Genomic DNA, 19,151 nt, shown 5'->3' on the forward strand with positions numbered 1-19,151 from the left:
GGATATTAACACCACACAAGTCAGCAAATGCTGTCCGTTAGGATCTTTTTTTTTTTTTTTTTTTTGAGACGGAGTCTTGCTCTTGTCGTCCAGGCTGGAGTGCGATGGTGCGATCTTGGCTCACTGCAACCTCCACCTCCCGGGTTTAAGCGATTCTCCTGTCTCAGCCTCCCGAGTAACTGAGATGACAGGCGCCTGCCACCACCTGGCTAATTTTTATATTTGTAGCAGAGACGGGGTTTCCTGCTTCAGCCTCCCAAGTAGTTGGGAATACAGGCGTGCACTACCATGCCCAGCTAATTTTTTTATTTTTATTTTTAGTAGAGATGGGGTTTCACCATGTTTGTCAGACTGGTCTCGAACTCCTGACCTCGTGATCCACCGGCCTCGGCCTCCCACAGTGCTGGATGACTGGCGTGAGCTCCCCGCCCGGTCCGTGCATTTACAGGACACGTTCACGCTTATCTACAAAGCATCTACCTCTCACCGCACCTTCCGGGACCACAGGATTTAACGCCTCACCGCCCGATGACAGCACGAGGCGGAAAGGGCAGCGACAATGCTCGCGGGTCCCCTCCCGGCGATCCGGAGCACGGCAGCACCGGAGCGCGCGGTCACTCCTCGCTCCCCTCAGGAGCTCGTAAGAGCCCCGCGGGGGGCCGAGGCGCGAGAGCACGCGCAACGCTTCCTGGGAAATGTAGTTGGATGTCGGATTGGAACTACAAATCCCGGTACTCACCGCGCCGCAGCCCCGACCGTGAGGGCACTTTGTGGTGAATCTGAATCTCTTTTGTCTGTGACATGGGGAAGGCTGTCCAAGCCCAATTCCATTTTCACAAGAGGCTTTCTTTTTGGAAACATGATAGCGGTCTCGCTGGTTGTGCGCACGACGAGCGTTGTGGCCGCGGCTTCCTCCTGCGGCGAATCTGCCGTTGCAGTACAGTGGCTAGTCTCAGGGCCCGCAACGTGACGCTTGTCGAATCTGCTGCGGGGAGAAGGACGCGAGGGTTGCTTGGGCAGCGACTGTCATGGCGGCGGCCGCCCCTAATGCCGGGGGTTCGGCCCCTGAGGCAGCGGGTTCCGCCGAAGCTCCGCTGCAGTACAGCCTTCTCCTGCAGTACCTGGTGGGTGACAAGCGTCAGCCCCGGCTCCTGGAGCCTGGGAGCCTGGGTGGGATCCCAAGTCCAGCCAAGAGTGAGGAGCAGAAGATGATGGAGAAGGTGATGGAAAGCTGCGCTTTCAAGGCTGCGCTGGCCTGCGTGGGAGGTGAGGCCGGGCGAGTGGGACCCTTGGGAGACTGAGGGCCTGGACGGCAGTGGGGATCTCTGCCGAGAAGACCACGCGCCTGGGAGGCGAGGGACTGCGGGCCTTGACCTTGACCACACCCCCGCCTCGTTCCGTGAATCGGGCGTCACCTCTCCTGCCCCCTCAGGTCAGCTTTCCTGATGAAAATTGGGTCAGAGAATCGGTGCTGTGGTTGGGGCCTAAAAGTTATTACATGACATCCTGGCTAACACGGTGAAACCCCGTCTCTACTCAAAATACAAAAAATTAGCCGGACGTGGTGGCGGTGCCTGTAGTCCCAGCTATTCGGGAGGTTGAGGCAGGAGAATCGCTTGAACCCAGGAGACGGAGCTTGCAGTGAGCCGAGATCGCGCCACTGCACTCCAGCCTGGGCGACAGAGCGAGACTCCATCTCAAAAAAAAAAAAAAAATGTTATTACATGGGTGACTTCATTCATCCGTTCATTCCCTTAAATTCGCTCATTCTCTTAAATCATTCTTTCAACAAATTGTTCCTAAGCAACTATCACGTGCCAGGTGAAAGAGACAAGAGCCTGGTCTTCATGGGGCCTGTATTATACTATGTGGAGAAGAATGTTGAACAGGAACACTGCAGAGGAAGGATGCAGAGATATGGAAATGCACATGCAGACGACTCTAGGGCAGCGGTTGTTTGAGGTTTGAAAAACTGAAAGACCACTGTGACTAGACAGCCCCGAGCAAGGAGAGACGAAGTCTGCACTTGTCCTTCTGTTTTTCCCTTAAGTTGGAGGGGAGGTGCCCGTGATTTTATTAAACTCATATTGACCATGAGGTCATGAGAGGGCATCCATCTGGACACGTCCAGCCGGCTCAGGAAGGTCAGATGTGGCAGCAATGTGGGATTTGCCGTTAGGTAGCTGTGTGGCCTTGGGAGAAGCTGCTTAACCTCTCTGAGCCTCAGTTTATAGAAAGGAGAGGCTAATAGCATCTGTCTCACTGGATTATTCTGAAGAATGAATGAGGCTGTGGCGTATCTGGCAGGTGGTGCTCAGTAAAGCATTACTGTGAATGTCACAGTGGCCAAGAGTGATTTGCAAAGTTGATAGCTGAACTTGAGGGTGGCTGGTTTACATATGAGAGAGTGTAGAGAGAATAGTGGGTTAACGATGGAATCTTGAGAAATGTTAGGGAATGAAAGGAAGAAATCCTAGAGGAGACGGAGAAGATGTCGTCAGTAACATAGACCCTGGATTGTGCAAAACTCTCCACCAGGCAAGTGGAGAGTTTGAGTGGCAAGAGGGGGGTGTCCTCTGCACCAGTGGTCATCCAAAAGTATGGTCCCTTCCAGGATGATCCCAATACAGTAATCCAGAAAACATGCCAAAGACACCTTCATCTCTGTGTTTGCTTCTAGGATTTGTCTTAGGAGGTGCATTTGGGGTGTTTACCGCTGGCATCGATACCAACGTGGGCTTTGACCCTAAGGATCCTTACCGTACACCGACTGCAAAAGAAGTTCTGAAAGACATGGGGCAGAGAGGAATGTCCTATGCCAAAAATTTTGCCATTGTGGGAGCCATGTTTTCTTGTACTGAGTGTTTGGTAGAATCTGTAAGTGTCTCTGCCTTCTGAGAAATCCTTGCTGGGGCTACCATTTCATTACTTTTAAAGAGAAATTGCCCTTTAAAAGTCATTTGAAAGTTTCTAGAAAGCAGATCGGAAGCATCAGATACGTTCTAGGTTGAACTTCCATAAAATAGTCCCTGTGGCAGACTTTTTGTGTGTTTACAGTACGGGCTTGCATTATTTTTTACCTTTTGTAGGCTAGAAGTTAGCTAATGATTTTAAACGAGACTTATTGGAGAGCCCCTTGAAGAAATTTTGATTATATTTCAAATGCTGGACTTGGTTTCAGCACTCTGGTGCCACCTGCAGGAAGCATCTATGAACACATACTATATATATATATATACACTGTATACTTAGGAACTCTATTTTTGAGAAAGATTAGGTTTCCTTTGGGTAGGGACTGAATGAGCTAACTAGCGACCCTGCGTATTTCTCCTTAATGGTCTGTCTTGGCTTGTTTCTTTGGCTTTAACGTGTACTTCTCCACCCACAGTACCGGGGAAAATCGGATTGGAAGAACAGTGTCATTAGTGGCTGCGTCACTGGAGGAGCCATTGGTTTCAGAGGTTAGTAAACGGCTCTCGAATGCTTTTTCTTTGTGGCCTTGGACAACGTGCTGAGGTTATCATTTCCAAACACACGAGTGTTCCAGGGACACTTGATCTTCTTCCCTCTGACGAATAAATCATGTTTGTTTCTGTGTTAACTCGGTTTTGGAAACTTGCTAGGATCTAGATTAGGGTTTCCCATCGTTGGTACTATTGACATTTTCGACCAGATGAATCTTTGCCGGGATTGGGTCTGTTTTGTGCATTCTAAGATGTTGAGCAGTATCCCTGGCCCCTCCCTACGAGATGCAAGTAGCACCCCCGTCCGTTGTAACAACTTTTTTTTTTTTTTTTAAAGAGACCGAATCTCACTCTGTCGCCCAGGCTGGAGTGCAGTGGCACGATGTCAGCTCACTGCAACTCCACCTCCTGGGTTCAAGTGATTCCCCTGCCTCAGCTTCCCAGGTAGCTGGGATTACAGGCGCCCACCACCATGCTCGGCTAATTTTTTTTTGTATTTTTTTAGTAGAGACCGATTTCACCTGGTCTCGAACTCCTGACCTCGTGATCTGCCTGCCTCGGCCTCCCAAAGTGCTGGGATTACAGGCATGAGCCACCACGTGTGGCCAACATTTTTCTCAATAATTCTAGACAATTGTCTGTTTTAATTTTAGATATAAATTGTAACAGTAGTATCTTTCTGCCCTTGGGGATTCTGATTTCTACCCATTGAATGCTAAGTACAGATATTCTAGAAATATTAGATTATCAGCTGCAAAAAAAAAAAAGAAAAAAAAACAATTTGCTGCCTCTTCTCCCCGTTGGCATGTCCATTTGGAGCGTGGTGGAAGGCCTTGGTGACTTGACTTTCCTAGAAGCTGCAGTGTTTTATCACTGGGCCACTTTCCATCTGTCCTGCCCTGACTTACCCAGAGCAAAAAGCCGGTTTTCTCATCTTCTGAGAGACAGGATGATTTGCTGTCATGAAACCTGGTTTTGCTCCTCAAGCACCATTTATGATGATGGAGTGACTTCTCCACCGGTCGTCCCATTGCTCAGCTACGCCAGGGCCTCTTTGAGAACCTCTGCTGTCTCCAGGACTGCTTTGATCACCTTCCCAGGAATGTACAAATCATAAACAAATCAGGGTCAAGGCCATATGCTTTCGTTTCATTCCGAGGGCTGCTTCTCTCAGCCAGTTTCCTGCCTGCGAGGGGCTGTTTCCCTAAGACTAGAAATACCCTTTGAAGGAGAAAAGCTAAACAAATGTAGTTAGATAAAGCGCACTGGATTAGATCATATACACTGCTTCATTGATGTCTTCCAGAGCTATGATCGTTTGAATGACTTACAGTGCTTAAGCTCATTTCATGACACTGAGGGTGTGCAAACTTTCCGTGAGTGCCTCGTGACCCAGCAGCTGTCACCACAGGTCATGTTCTTTCTGTTTGTTTGACAGCTGGCTTAAAGGCTGGGGCCATTGGTTGTGGAGGTTTTGCTGCTTTCTCTGCTGCGATTGATTATTACCTCCGGTGAGAGTAATTGCCTGTGGGGAAGGACGATGCCAGCCCCGGATCCGGGCTGCTCTCTGGAGGACAGTTTCTGTACCACACCAGGGCCTTGGTTCAGGGCCTGAAGGCATCCGTTTTCCCTCATGTCGTTGGTATTCTGAGGGAGCTGCCTGGCTTCTCTGCCTCCAGCCTTCGAGGCAGGCACACTTTGCTGCTCCTGGACTCCAGCCAGCCTTCACAGAGGACGTCCCGTGCCAGATTCTCTCAGAGCAGATCGGGAGACAGGATGTTGACATATAGGAATTCAGCTCCACAAAGCTTCAGGCCTGACCACAGCTGGCCCTCTAGGTTGTTTGGTGTTGCGGGCACAGAGGTGACAGTGTCTCTACAGGCACTCAGGAAGCTGTTCTACCTTGGAACTCCATGCAACTATCTGTCTCGAATACCAGGGCAGGGCAAGGCGGACTGATGCCGTCCAACCAATTATCTCACTTGTTTTGTGTTCTGCCATCCTTGTTTTTTTTAAAAAAATACACCCCCCTCCCCCACTGCCACACACCTTACAGTTCAAAAGGTTGGTTTATTTGTATTTTATTTTCAAATTCCCTATTCCAAAAATAGTGCCGGGTGGCCCAAAGATAACATCTGAAGGGAAAGAATGAGAAAGCTCCCAGGGAGGCTGGGCATGGGGGCGCTGAGGCAGGGTTGTTAGAAGACTATGTCATCTTCACCAAGATCATTACATCTGCCAGGGCCTGCCTCAAGAAGCCCAGCCCAGCCTTTTCCTGGGATGCAGTGAAATCCCATCCATGAACTCGATGGGCCCCTTCTAGAAAAACCCTCCTGTGCCAGCCGAGAGGCACACACTGGCTTCACGACGTGACCGCTGGACCAGTCCTGTGCTGGCCGAGAGGCACACACTAGTTTCACGACATGACTGCTGGACCAGGCCGAGCTCGAGGCCACACATGAAGGGTCCTGCTGTGGTCATCTTGGTGACTCGGTCACAGCAGCTACTGGCCAAGATCAGATGTCGCTGAGGGGCCGTGCACCACCATCCTCGTTCTCCGGGGTCAAGGAAGTGTTTTAACATGTCGTGTTTTCCACTTGACCTTGTGGTATTTTTCTTGGCCTAGCTGTGTGCCATGGATATTAAAAAAAAAAAAAAAAAAAGCCGTCTACAATTGGGCTTCAGCACTGGTGCTGCTTTACCCTGGTGCTTTGTGGGGGAGATGACACTAATGGAGTCAGGCCTTTGCTCTTGGGTGGGGCACAGGCAGGTAGCTTGGCGGGGGCCACACAATTCTGGGCACCTTCAGCCAGTGGTAATGAGTCTCCTTTTTCCTATAATACGGTAATTCCTCTACCCTTTTTTTGCCTTCTTCCTCATCTGCCCTGTCTTCTGGCCCACACACTCTTAACCAGAGTTCAGATTCAGCTTACATGGCCTGGAGGCCCGAGTGTTTGTACATGAGTGATGATGTCAAACCCAGCTGGTAACACCTTCCTTGGGCCATGTTTGCCGTTTCCTTGGAATGAATGTGAGTTCCTGCTCAGGGCTCACGTCCTTTTACGGTGAATTCTATATAACGCCCCTCCCAGTCTCACAGCTAGGAGGCTTCATCACTGCTAGGCCAGTTGGAGCATTCCCTAGAGCTCAGAACAAATTGTTTCCTCTGCTGTCCCTAAATACAGGACACCTACAAGCACTCTGAAGCAAGGGCAGACACTCCTCCCTGGTACCTGTCAAAGTCCTAGGATGCCTGGGATCTTCCATCTTTCAGTCTAGCACATGGGACCAAATACAAGAGAAGCTGCCCTCACAACGGCCTTGGAAAAGATGAGCACCAAGGCTGTCAGTAGCCATCAGTTCAGTGAGCCAGGCATTGTCCACGCTGCCTATTCACTCGAGAGATGAATAGTTTCCTGTTTTCGATGGCTGGGGAGCCAGTATGAGCTCATAAACCAAACAGCAGTTTTCAGAGACATCTGTTCCTGATCTTCAGAATAAACTCAGTGTCCAGTTGCTTCGGCTGGTGGGAGCCGATATTCACGCCACTGGCTCTCTCAAAGGGAGGGTGGGCCCTCGGAGACCCAGCTTCTCTGACAAGCAGATTAGACCAAAAGGCTGCCTCAAAGATGTGCCACTTTGAAGGAAAACGTAGAGAAGCGTTTACATAAAAGAAGATGCTTCCTCTTCAGCGGACAACTTCATGCCACTTACAAGGCATGCTGATGGCCAGATCCCGGGTGGGACATTTGTACTGTAGCAGCACATGGCAAAGGCGAGCCAGAAGCAGCCTGGATGCTGGCTGATCCGGAGGCCTTTGTGAAGAGCAAGGAGAGGGCTCGAGCCCACATCCCTGCAGCTCTGCCCCAGCCCCCGTGGGCCACAGGGAGGCTCAAGGGGAGTGAACTAGGTAAACAGATTCCTGGAAACTCACATCTGGATGCAGCTGGAAGAGTTAAATATTGACATTGGTGGCTTCCCTGGACCACTGCGAACACAAACATCCACACCACAGGGCTGAGTTTTGTGCAAATGTTGGGGCTTTGCATTTTTTATTAACATTTTCCTTTCACGTGGTTTACATCGATTTATAATAATCTACATAAGTTGAAACAGAACATAGACAAAAAAATATATCCTTACCAACTTATTAAAGTCAGATATTCATGAAGGGTCCCATCCTACCTGTGTATCAGCAGAAACTGGCAGCCATCAGCCATTGCCCAGCAAGGACAGGCAGACCTGGGGTTTCTTAGCCTGACTCCTGCCGGGCACAGCCCACCCTGCTGGGCACAGTGACTGGAGGTTCCAGGCTGCACAGTCCCTGCTCACAGAACCCTTAGCCTGACTCCTGCCGGGCATAGTGACTGGAGGTCCCGGGCTGCACAGTCCCTGGCTCCTGACTCCTGCCGGGCACAGTGACTGGAGGTCCCGGGCTGCACAGTCCCTGGCTCCTGACTCCTGCCGGGCACAGTGACTGGAGGTCCCGGGCTGCACAGTCCCTGGCTCCTGACTCCTGCCGGGCGCAGTGACTGGAGGTCCCGGGCTGCACAGTCCCTGGCTCCTGACTCCTGCCGGGCGCAGTGACTGGAGGTCCCGGGCTGCACAGTCCCTGGCTCCTGACTCCTGCCGGGCGCAGTGACTGGAGGTCCCGGGCTGCACGGTCCCCAGCTCACAGGAGACCCTGCTGGGTGTTTCCTTAGTGCAGTTCAGTCCAGGTCTGGCACCTGACCCTCCCCACTCTGGGGGTGGGATTTATAAATATGAGCCTTTGCATTTCTCAGCTTTTGCAGCCTTCCCGTAGCCTGTTCTCACGTTGCCTCAGCAAGCTTGGGGCCGTGGGGCTCCCTGAGGCTGAGATGCGAAGGTGCCCAGTCTGAGCCATGACTCACTCTGCCCCTTCCTGTCCATTGCTTTGGAAGCAAGCAGGAGCCTTCTGTGCCACACACCGACACTCAGATGCCAGGCAGGGACCTTAGGAAGGGCCAGGCGCTGGATCTTTAGACTCAAGTTCACCGCCTGTCCCAGGGAGCAAGGGCTCCCTGCTAAGCTGCTCACAGGCAGCTGATGGTCAGTACTTCCTTCCTCTTGGGCATGTCTTTCCTCCGTGCACAGAATATTTACTGTTCTGCCCAAGACAACAGGAGTAAACAGGATCAAAAAGGGCTCTGCCTCTTACTGAGCAAGCGCTGCAGCCTTAGGGCCAGCAAACCCTTCTTTAAGACTCAGCCCCAAGCACAAGCAGTGGGAACTGAGCTCCCCAGCCCTGAGGGCCCAGAAACGACACTCTGCCACATAGAACACCCAGGGAGCTGTAACTGGCTATAAGTCGAGCCCCTGGAGCTGCGTCTGCTCTCCTAGGCTGATGGCCCGAGGCTGGCAGCCGCAGCTCATGTGGGAAAGTGTACGGTGGGAACACACCTCACTCCTTCCTAGTACTGGGCAATGAGTCTTCAAGTCGGGTCCCTGCTCCCTGGCGGGTGCCTACAGCACCAAGGAGGCCCCAGCAGAACCCAGCCCCTAGAGGCGGCTGTCTGATTCCCCACTCTCCCCGCAACTTCTGGAGTTCCCAGTGTTTACCCAAAAGGCTGCGTCCAGAAGCTGGGGTGGCACCACAATGGCTGACCACTGTGGGCCTGTGCCTTTGCTTCCCAGGTCCTGGAGGACCGTGGCAGTGCTTGGCTGTGGAGAGTGTGTAAAATCTAAGGCAAGAGTACCACGAGGTCCTGCGGTGCCAGGGAGCTCCTGGCTGCAGCCTGCCTGCCTGGACACCTGCTTCGGCCACATCAGTCACCCTCCAGGAAGCCTGGCCCCTCTTGAAAAGCCCCCACAACTCGCTCCTAAGAGCTGAGCTGCCCCACCCATGACCCGGGACACCCAGCGTGATGTGTGCGTTCCTCCCCCGTTCAGCCCGTGGTGTTTCCTCAGCAGCCTGCCTCCTCCCCCGTTCTCTGCTGACCCTCTGGCTATCTCAATAGCAGGTCACTTGTGAGTCTTTACACTCAAAGGAAATAGAACAGCAGGGAAAGGAACTGAAAAGCAGTAGAAGAAACAGTCAGAGATGCCTCACTGATAGGCAGGAGGCCGAACAGGTAAACCCCAGAAGTGGAGATTCCCAAATGGAAAATTCCAGAAATGGGCACTCCAGCTCTGTGCTAAGCTGGGGACGAGTGTGAGTGTGTCTCCTTGTCCAACATTTGCACAGGCAGCAAGGCAAAGCAGGTGTGCTCCCAAAGGCGGAGGCTGAGGAGGGGCCGGCAGCGGCAAACGGCAGCATCAAACGGGCCGCCGCTGCCCCGGCAACCCGGGGCCTCTTCAGAGCTTTCAAGGTGATGCAGCGAAGACCGAGGGTGCACACGCATGCAGGCAGGCTGGGAAGGAAGAGCGGGTGGAGGAAGACTGAGCGGGGGCTGCCAGGAGACCGCCATCTGGGAGCAGGGCCAAGAGAGAAGCTGGCAGCGGTTACACAGCGCAAAATAAAAGGCCTTGGGCTGGACTCAGGAGGAAAGAAAGTGCTGGAGGAAATGAAAGAACAAAGCGGGCTGTCTGTGCCCACGCCGGGCCGGTCACTACCTTTTCTGCATGACAAGTGTACATAAAACAATTCCCGAACAGCACGGAGCATCAGACACAACTAGAGGTATGGAGGGCAGGAGGTGGGTGCGGTGGTGAGGCTGGGGCTGGGCAGCCGGCTTTGTACAAGGTGGCACAAAAGACGTACGCATTCCAGTTCTTGGAAGCTGGCTTCCCTCGAGTCTGGAGTGCTGGGTTTGGGAGTTTTCTATTGCAGTCTTTCAAGTCTGAGTTGGACCCCGGGTTGGAGGGGCTGTCTCCACCACCCCCCCGCAACCGCCCTGCCTCGGGCTACACGTCGGTGGAGAAGTACAGTGTGTTCCGCTTGAGTTCTGCGAAGGAAATGGGGGGGTGCTGCAGGTAGTAGAGGAGGACCTGGACCTGTGGGAGACAGGAAGGCGGAGGCTGGGCTCCCTGTCCTTGGCCTCGCCGTCGACGTGCGAGAAGACGACGTGGTCCTTGCTGGCTCCAGCCCGTGTTGCCCCTCCCACTCCCTAGACTGGCTCCGCCCACCTCCCCTTCCTGGGGAGCCCAGGTGTGTTTGCCTTTCTGCAGCCGTGGAAGGCGCTACAGGGCAGAGGGTGGGGGGCCTAGGGCCACTTCCCCAACCTGGCCATAAGCTTCTGCTCTGTCCTGAGGCGGCCACAGTCTGGCCCCTACTCTGGGTCTTGCAGGAATCCCAGGGAAGCCTCCTGCCCTTGGAAGCAACCTCAGAGCTTCCACGTGTGAGGACAAGGTTCCAGCATCTCCCCACCCCTGGGCTTGCTTTCTGAGACCGAGGCCCTCCTGAGAATGCAGCCAGCATCTCTGGGCCCTGGTCTAGGCTCACACGTTTGTTTTGGCCTGGGAGGGGCAGAAGTGTCTGCAGCCCTCAGCTTCCCACAAGGGACGAGGCGGGACTCTGAGCTGTTCTCTCTCCTCCTAAGGGGCTGGTCTCACCCTCCGCCAGCCACGGGCCCGGGCAGTGCCGGGGTACCTGTGCCATGACGTCATGGGACCAGATGTCCGCAGCCGAGGTGAGGTGTGCTTTGCTCTCCACTTCTGAGGGTCTCAGTAACGTGGGTCCAAACACGGTAGCCAGGTTGTGAAGTGACATTTTGTTGATGGGCTCCTTCTCGGCAACCCTAAGAAGAAGAAGATGGGGAAGAAAGAAGCCCTTCCTCAGCAGCCACTCGGAGCTCCAGGACCCTTGGCCTTCGCCGTAGGAGCTCCTGAAGGACTCCTGGAAGGGGTCACCTTGTCTCCGTCTCCTAGGAGTGGGGACCTCCCCCGGGGGAAGGGGACTCATCCAGGAGAGCAGGGCCCCAGCCATGTGCCAGTGTTCTGTGCTAACATCTCCAGCTGCTGGGTCCCCCTGGACTGATGGTGAACTGCCAGAGCCAGGGAGCCCACAGATGCCAACTCCAGCTTCCTTGCCTGAGAGCAAATGCTGTTCTAAAAACTTTCCCTGTAACAACTCACACTCGCTGCAGTCCTTTGAGGTAAATATGATTATTGTCACCCCCACTGTGTAGACGAAGAAACTGAAGTACGGAGGGGTTAAGTGACTTGCCCAAGGTCACACAGTCATTAAGTGGTAGAGCTGGGATTTGAATCCAGGTAGCTGCCTCCAGGACCTACTGCTCTGTTGCTTATTCATGTGCTAAGTGGCCCAAAAGAAGAGTTAAGGTGGATGGGGCAGAGGAGAAAGGTAGGCAGGGCCTGGAACCCAGCAGGAGTCACTAGCTAGACCTGGGGCTCTGCCAGCTGTGCTGGGGCAGGAGCAACCCTACTTCCAGATGAGCCCGGGGACTGTCCCCCTGTGCCTGTCCGGAAAGGTCGGCCTCATGGGACCCAGGGCTTCCTCTTGTGCCTCTCCGGAAGGGTCTGCCTCGTAGGACCCAAGGCTGCCTCCTATGCCTCTCCATCTGCCTCATGAGACCCAGGGTTGTCCTCCCTCCGGATCCTCCCCTGCTTCTCTTACTCAACAGGCCAGATGCTCTGCAATGCTTCCCTGGGACAACAGCAGGAGCTGCCATCAGGGCTGGTGTCCAGGCAGGCCCAGGGTCAGCAAACATATCAGAGGGCCTCTGGTTCTCCTTCAGTCTCAAAAAAAGTTTCTGTGCTGAGACCCACCCACCCTAAGCAGTGCCTCTCACCCTTTCAATACCATCATTCTCACCCTCCAGGCAGGAGCTGTGGCTGCGCCTGCTTTGGAAACAGGCAAACAAACACTGTGATGCCAACAGGCAGCTGTGCAGCGGGGCCAGCCCCTCACCACACGTGCGCACACGGTCCAGCCAGGGGCCCAGATGTGGGAACAGACTGTGCCCAGTTCCCAGGGTGGGAGCCGAATGAATTTTCCCTTCCCACTCCTCCCCACAAGGCTTGCCAAACGCTTTCGGAATTGGTTGGGGCTCTGGTCCTGGCCAAACCAGAGGAAAAATGTTTCATGATGGGAAAAACAAGACACCAGCCCCGGGCGCGTCCAGGTCTCCGCTGGCTCTCCCGAGCCTGGCCTGGCAGAGCTGCAGCTGGGGGCCTGGCCCTGAGCTGGGGCTGAGCTCAGGGAAGAACTGTTCCACAGAGCGGTCTGAGGGGGCTCCCTGGTCCTGGTGTGCAGGTGGGTTTAAGGGACACCCAGGGACTGCCTCCCGCTGCAAGCCTGAGGACCTCTGAACCTTGCTACAGGTACAACCAACTTTAGCCACTCTTGGTTGGACCTGACTAAAAAGGGTGGTGGGAAGGCAAGAAGGGTCTGAATTTAGGATCTGCACGTTGAGGGCTCTAAGGACAGATCTGCTACTAACCCAAGCAAGTCTCCGCCTGGTGTGGGGACTCAGTTTCCCTATGTCAAGTGAGGTGTGGGCCAAGACCAGTGGGTTTCACCTTTTTTGACTATGGCCACAATACAACCCACGTTGTGACACAGTCCACATGCCTCCATGTAACTGACCTGCACTCGAGGCTTGCAGTGTATCCTCCTGCTGTCCACCCCCCACTGCTGTCCATCCCCCACTGCTGTCCATCCCCACTGCTGTCCATCCCCCACTGCTGTCCATCCCCACTGCTGTCCATCCCCACTGCTGTCCACCCCCCACTGCTGTCCATCCCCACTGCTGTCCATCCCCACTGCTGTCCATTCCCCACTGCTGTCCACCCACCACTGCTGTCCACTCCCCACTGCTGTCCACCCCCGCACTGCTGTCCACCCCCACTGCTGTCCACTCCCACTGCTGTCCATCCCCCACTGCTGTCCATCCCCCACTGCTGTCCACCCCCCACTGCTGTCCATCCCCACTGCTGTCCACCCCCCACTGCTGTCCACCCCCCACTGCTGTCCACCCCCCACTGCTGTCCACCCCCCACTGCTGTCCATCCCCACTGCTGTCCATCCCCACTGCTGTCCATTCCCCACTGCTGTCCACCCCCCACTGCTGTCCACCCCCCACTGCTGTCCACCCCCGCACTGCTGTCCACCCCCACTGCTGTCCACCCCCACTGCTGTCCACCCCCCACTGCTGTCCACCCCCCACTGCTGTCCATCCCCCACTGCTGTCCACCCCCACTGCTGTCCACCCCCCACTGCTGTCCACCCCCCACTGCTGTCCACCCCCCACTGCTGTCCATCCCCCACTGCTGTCCACCCCCACTGCTGTCCACCCCCCACTGCTGTCCATCCCCACTGCTGTCCACCCCCCACTGCTGTCCACCCCCCACTGCTGTCCACCCCCCACTGCTGTCCATTCCCCATTGCTGTCCACCCACCACTGCTGTCCACCTCCCCACTGCTGTCCACCCCCGCACTGCTGTCCACCCCCACTGCTGTCCACCCCCCACTGCTGTCCACCCCCCACTGCTGTCCATCCCCACTGCTGTCCACCCCCCACTGCTGTCCACCACCCCCCAGTGCTGTCTACTCTCCACTGCTGTCCATTCCCACTGCATCTAGAAATGGCTACATTGGTTGAATGAACCACCAGTAGGTTGGGACCCACTGATTATAAAACCTGCCTACCGTCTAATACTATCTGTTCTCCATTTCATTTATAGAAGGCTGAATTGACTCAATGAACCACTGGTAGATCGGGACCCATGATGATAAAACCTGCCTGTAGTCCTGGACTCTCACCCTGCCATTCTGAGCATTTTGTGGTGAATATGTGAGGTTACTACTGGTTACGGGACCCAAATATTTCTCAAAACAGAAAAACATGAGTGCAAGAACTTGGAAAGCAAACTCTCACTCCCCACAGACAGCCCGATGGAGGCCAGCGCCCACGAGGACGGACTGAGGAGGTGGGGTTGGGGCCACTCCCCGTTACCTTTTCAAGTGTTCCAGCAGGAAGAGGAAGGTGATGAGGTTGGGGTCGGGCAGGGAGCGGAGCAGGTGCATCATGCAGTTTTCCTTGGCAGCAGGGTCTGACAGGGCTGTGGGAGAGAAGGGCCAGTGCGGCGTTCGGCTCCTGGGGCTCCCCGCCAGAGCCCCTGTGGTCGTGAGGCTGTGGGCCCCTGCAGGAGACCCCAGGCTTCCAGGCCTTTGGGGAGCAGACTCCACAGGGGAGGGCCTGGTGTCTGGGTGGGCTGTCAGCAGCTGCTTCCTCCAGGAGGCCCCACCACGACTGGTAACTCAGCCAGGAGGCTGGCTGGTGGGAGCAGACCCCCTTCCTGCAGCTGAACGCATGGGCCTTGGGCGCTGGGGCATCCCCCGTCTCGAAACAGGACACCCCTGGTCTGTGTGGCTAAGGTTAAGCCAGTAGGGACATATCCTGCCAGTGGTGGATTCTCTTTCTCCACCCTCTCTGCTGCTGGCGTGTGGGTGCGAGCAGCCTTCCATGGGGGGGCTGAAGCTCCGGTCTGCCCCAGAAGCAGAGAAGGCTGAAGGGATGCCTTGGGGCTGGATTTGGCCCAGGCGGGTGGAGGCGGAAGGCCTGCTGGCCGGGGCCCTCAGCAGAGGTGACGGGACGGTGTGTGGTCCCGCTGGCTCAGCACCACCCGTCTCGAGTGCCCTCTGGCTTGAACCAGCCTCCTCCTTGGCTCTGGGATGCTGGCTTCTGGCCACTCACCTCAGGGCAGTCTTCCCTGGATGCTCGAGCTTCCAAGCAAGAGGCCAACGTCCAAACAGGAAGCAGAAGGGGCTGCCCATGCGGACATCAGGGGCAAGAGGCAGGCGAGAAAGGGCCTAGTGTCTGCACCAGGTCCTAGCAGGCCACACCTCACCCTCGGGCCCCTCAGCCACAGGCCCCAGTGCACTGGGAAGGTCAGCCAGCAAAGGAAGCCACAGATATTTCTCCTGCTGGTTACTTCTCCGGGCAGGGAGTCCTGGCTCAGTCTGGCCCAGCCCAGCCCTAGGAGCCCTCAGGGCCTCACCGATGCCCTCCATGAAGGCTGGGTAGAGTCGGTCCGTGAGGAGCGGCTCGGGCAGTTCCCGGAAGTAGAGCTTGAGCGTCCCGGCGATGGCGTTGATGTCCATGTCACTCAGCATCAGCAGGATGTCCTTGTTATCTGCAGGGGGTGGGGCCGAGGTCAGGCAGCCTTAGCCGGGCCGGCGGCCCTGCTCCACCCCGACCCATCCTGACACACCCCCCACCCACTCCATCTCTGGTTCTGGTCTCCCCCGGAAGAGCGGGACGTAGAGAGTGCCCACAGGTGTCTGTGACTCGGCTCTGTGGGTCGGGGCTGGGGGAACAGGGAGAGACAGCCTGGGGGCCATCTGCTGTGGCTGCTTGGGAAAGGGTGTTTGGGGAGTGAAATCCATCACCCAGAGTTCAGAGCCACATTCCTACCGTGTGGCCCGCAGCTTCCTTCCGACTGGAACCTCCCCATCGCTAAGGCCCTCTCTGGAAGGCATTGCACACTTTTCACACGTAAAAGCATGTTCTGACAAAGCCTCAGCTGCTAGGCTGCACAGAGGAGCCAACGCCGGCAAGTTCCCAGGCCCCACCCCGTCCTCCACTCCAGGCTCCCCACGGATTCATCCCTGCCTGGCCAGCCCAGGTTTCTTGACAGTTGGGTATGTGGCTGCTGCAGCCTGAACCAGCAGGAGCAGGGATGAGAAACCAGAAAGGTCAGGCCTCACCACGGTGGGCTTTACGCAGAGGCAGCACTGCCCCAGAGGGGACTGGGGGCCCCGGAGACAGCAGGTGCAGGCTCAAAGCTCTTTCCCTATGGCTCACCAGGCACCCAGGAACTAGCAAGAAAGCCAGCCATGCAGACTCTGGAGTCAGATCTGAGTTTAAGTCCAGAACCAAAACCTACAAGTTGGGTCATCCTGGGCAAGCGACTTGGCCCTTCTGAGTTTCTGCAGTTCCTTACCTGCAGCAACGGACAAGAGATTCGAGGGGAGGGGATTACGTGAAAAAATGCAGAGAAAGCACTTGCCACAGGGACTCTGAAGCAGACCAAGCCTCCTCTCCAGGGAGGCTCCTGGTTCCCCCCAGCTCTCCTGTCCATCCCACCAGCCTGCTCGGACACAGCCACACCCGCCCCGGCTGGGCCTCCCAGACTCACTGGCATCGAAGACGGCCTTGAGCGCCTGGATGTCCGTGGCCACGCCCGAGATCCGGTAGATGCCAACCTCCTCGATGCCTCTCTTCTCCACCTCCTCCACGCACTGCCGGACGATGTAGGGCACCTTGGAGCGCTCCCGCCTGGGGTGGGGCGTGAGGATGGGTGGAGGGCGGCACCACAACAGCTCTCCCATAGCAACCCACCACCCAGCACACCCACACCCTGGAGAGCTTCTAGCATTTGGGATGGAGAGCTGGGGCGGGGTGGGGACAGGGCAAGAAAAGGGCAGAGAAAAAGGCCACCGCACCGCACCCCGGCCAGCCCACCCCAGGCCTGCCTGCGGAAGGGGCAGCGAAGGACGTGGGCAGAAGCCTTGGGAACTTGGGAAGGTAAGGCCGAGACTCTAGGGAAAGAACGTCCCCCAGATTCAGACGCTTGTAGGAGGCCCAGCAGGCAGCCCACACGAGGAGGTGGGTCAGGCCTGAGACAAGGGGCCGGGGTGGTGGTGAACTGGGGGACACGTGCCCTTTCCCGAGGGGCAGCCAGTCCCCGTTGGTGCCGAGCCCAAACGCAGGCCCCCGGCTGACACAGCTTCCCGCTTATTACGAGGTGCAGACGATCTGGGATCTCACAAGAGACCTTCCAGCGTTTAAGTGCTGGCTCACGTGCTTCTAAAGCGTCGTGTGAGCGCCTCCGCGGCCACTCTGGCTCCACGCTGGCCGTCTGCTGCCGCTGAGCTGGGGGTGACTGATCAGGTGCCGGGATGGGCACAGGCGGGGAGGGCTGGGGGGCCCAGGCTGGCGGGGACCCGGGGCACCGACGCCAGGACTGGGAGACCGGAGGCAGCACCTACTTAGTCACGACGCTGATCTTCACACCGAAGACGCCGGTCTGCTTTTTGGACGGCGTCCTCTTCAGGCTCATATCTCGGCTGGTGAATTTCATGGAAAATTCCACTTTGATCTGGTTGGGGGGTGAGGCAGGTACAGATTCCCCAGGGTGTGAGTGCCCGAGGAATGCCCCCAAAACACAGGGGTCCCCTCCCCAAGACTGCAAACGAGGCCTAGCTCACACCCAGGGCTCCCTCAACACAACACCTGCAGGACAGCAGTGGGCAGGGTGAGGGGAGAGGGGGCTGGGCTGTGGGGAGGTCGAGGCAGCACAGCAGCCCCAGGAGCAGCCAGAGGGCCGGGCTGCCCACCTGCTGCACGCACGTTCCACCTCCCGGCTCACCCCACTGATCGTTCCCATCCCCGGCTCACCCCATTCATCTCAATCACGTCCGTGTGCCAGTTCTTGGTCTCCACAGTTTGTGGGTCCAGCTGCAGAGAGAGAATGTGGGTGAGAGAGGTACCAGCTCGGGGGCCAAGCCAGAGATCTCCCCGTGGGTCAGCACTGCTCAGAGCCAGCTACGCAGTCAGGGAGGCAGAAGTGAGCAGCTGGGATAAGCTGATGTTTACCTGGAAATCAACCCTTCGGGGGGCCCTAGCCCCCAGGCCCCTGTGGCCGCCGTGAGGAAGGCAGGGCACACCCTGTTAGGCACTCCTGCCCGTGAGACCTTATTCACTCCTGGCTGCCAGCCTGGGACATGGGTATTATTACTCCATTTCACAGATGCAGAAAACTGAGGCTCACAAAAGGTAAGCACCTGATTAGGAGGCGCTCAAGCCTATTACGAGGGAACCGGCCCATCCACGTGTTGAAGAGTCAGGAGCCCGCGCTCAGGAGGCTGTCTAGGTTTGAATCCCGGCAAAGTTTTAAACTCACTAAGCCTCAGTTTTTCCATCTGCAACAGAACCTGCCTCCCTGGGATTGCTGGGAAGATTCAGGGAGAAAACTTGGGTCAAGCCATTGGCTCCCAAATAAGCAAATCCTCCACAGGGGAAGTCCCCAGGCTCGGGCTGGAGCCCAGGGAGGTGCACACCCCAGGGGAGGTCAGAGGCACCCCTCACACAGGACTGTTGCACGTTCTGTTTCTGTAACTCGAGGGCCTTCAAGCCCGTCTGCCTGTGCACCTGCGAACTAATTCTGAGCAACTATGTGCTCCCTGGCACATTCTTAAGTCAACATCTGAACATTTCCAAGTTTAAATAGTTGCAAAGAGTATGATTTCCAGAATCATGTCAATATTGCCATCCTAAAATAAAAGTGTGACATCATTCCTTCCCATGGATTCAGTGGGATCTAAATACCCCAGCGACGTGATACCCGCACTCATCCATTTAAAACCTGCACGAATGGCCGGGCGCGGCGGCTCACGCCTGTTATCCCAGCACTTGGGGAGGCCGAGGCGGGCGGATCACGAGTTCAGGAGATCGAGACCATCCTGGCTAACACGGTGAAATCCTGTCTCCACTAAAAATACAAAAAATTTAGCCAGGCGTGGTGGCGGGCACCTGTAGTCCCAGCTACTCGGGAGGCTGAGGCAGGAGAATGGCGTGAACCTGGGAGGCGGAGCTTGCAGTGAGCCGAGATCGCGCCACTGCACTCCAGCCTGGGCAACAGAGCGAGACTCTGTCTCAAAAAAAAAAAAAAAAACTACACGAACAAGCTCTTCTTTCCCTCACAGAGCTCCTGGATCTTCTCTCCTTGAATTTGTTTCTATTCCATTTCTCCTAAAGAATG

The 19,151-nt window shown here is 56.0% G+C and overlaps 2 protein-coding genes across 10 annotated transcripts in view; one reads left to right on the forward strand and one right to left on the reverse strand.

Annotated features, from left to right (window-relative positions):
• The first annotated feature begins 704 nt into the window (after positions 1 to 704).
• Positions 705 to 7,635, forward strand: TIMM22 (translocase of inner mitochondrial membrane 22). 2 transcript variants are annotated; one of them, XM_024235380.3, is made up of 4 exons: positions 705 to 1,266; positions 2,681 to 2,877; positions 3,389 to 3,461; positions 4,903 to 7,635. In XM_024235380.3, exons 1-4 carry the CDS (start codon positions 1,029 to 1,031, stop codon positions 4,977 to 4,979), a joined length of 585 nt encoding a protein of 194 aa, XP_024091148.3. In that variant the 5' UTR covers positions 705 to 1,028; the 3' UTR covers positions 4,980 to 7,635. The 2 variants fall into 2 exon arrangements, with proteins under 2 accessions (XP_024091148.3, XP_054391324.1); XM_054535349.2 differs by having other exon boundaries at positions 992 to 1,266; positions 6,650 to 7,635.
• ABR (ABR activator of RhoGEF and GTPase) overlaps positions 7,483 to 19,151 on the reverse strand; it is a 228,738-nt gene continuing 217,069 nt past the window's right edge. For all 8 annotated transcript variants that reach the window (XM_054535343.2, XM_024235376.3, XM_063718371.1 and 5 more), the window contains 7 exons: positions 17,789 to 17,848; positions 17,380 to 17,489; positions 16,527 to 16,666; positions 15,387 to 15,521; positions 14,342 to 14,447; positions 11,014 to 11,161; positions 7,483 to 10,418 (listed from right to left, as the gene is read on the reverse strand). In XM_054535343.2, the coding sequence (XP_054391318.2) occupies positions 10,329 to 10,418; positions 11,014 to 11,161; positions 14,342 to 14,447; positions 15,387 to 15,521; positions 16,527 to 16,666; positions 17,380 to 17,489; positions 17,789 to 17,848 (789 nt within the window). In that variant the 3' untranslated portion in view covers positions 7,483 to 10,328. The remainder of the gene's footprint in view (positions 10,419 to 11,013; positions 11,162 to 14,341; positions 14,448 to 15,386; positions 15,522 to 16,526; positions 16,667 to 17,379; positions 17,490 to 17,788; positions 17,849 to 19,151) is intronic.

The sequence above is a fragment of the Pongo abelii genome, chromosome 19 (genome assembly GCF_028885655.2).
Source record: "Pongo abelii isolate AG06213 chromosome 19, NHGRI_mPonAbe1-v2.0_pri, whole genome shotgun sequence".
In the NCBI taxonomy this organism is placed as follows: domain Eukaryota; kingdom Metazoa; phylum Chordata; class Mammalia; order Primates; family Hominidae; genus Pongo; species Pongo abelii.

Bases quoted from the DNA above. Each gene is read 5' to 3' on its own strand.
- TIMM22 (XM_024235380.3), top strand. From the start codon at position 1,029: ATGGCGGCGGCCGCCCCTAATGCCGGGGGTTCGGCCCCTGAGGCAGCG. The intron at 1,267-2,680 runs GTGAGGCCGGGC...GTTTGCTTCTAG, and splicing joins TGCGCTGGCCTGCGTGGGAG to GATTTGTCTTAGGAGGTGCA. The intron at 3,462-4,902 runs GTTAGTAAACGG...TTTGTTTGACAG, and splicing joins AGGAGCCATTGGTTTCAGAG to CTGGCTTAAAGGCTGGGGCC.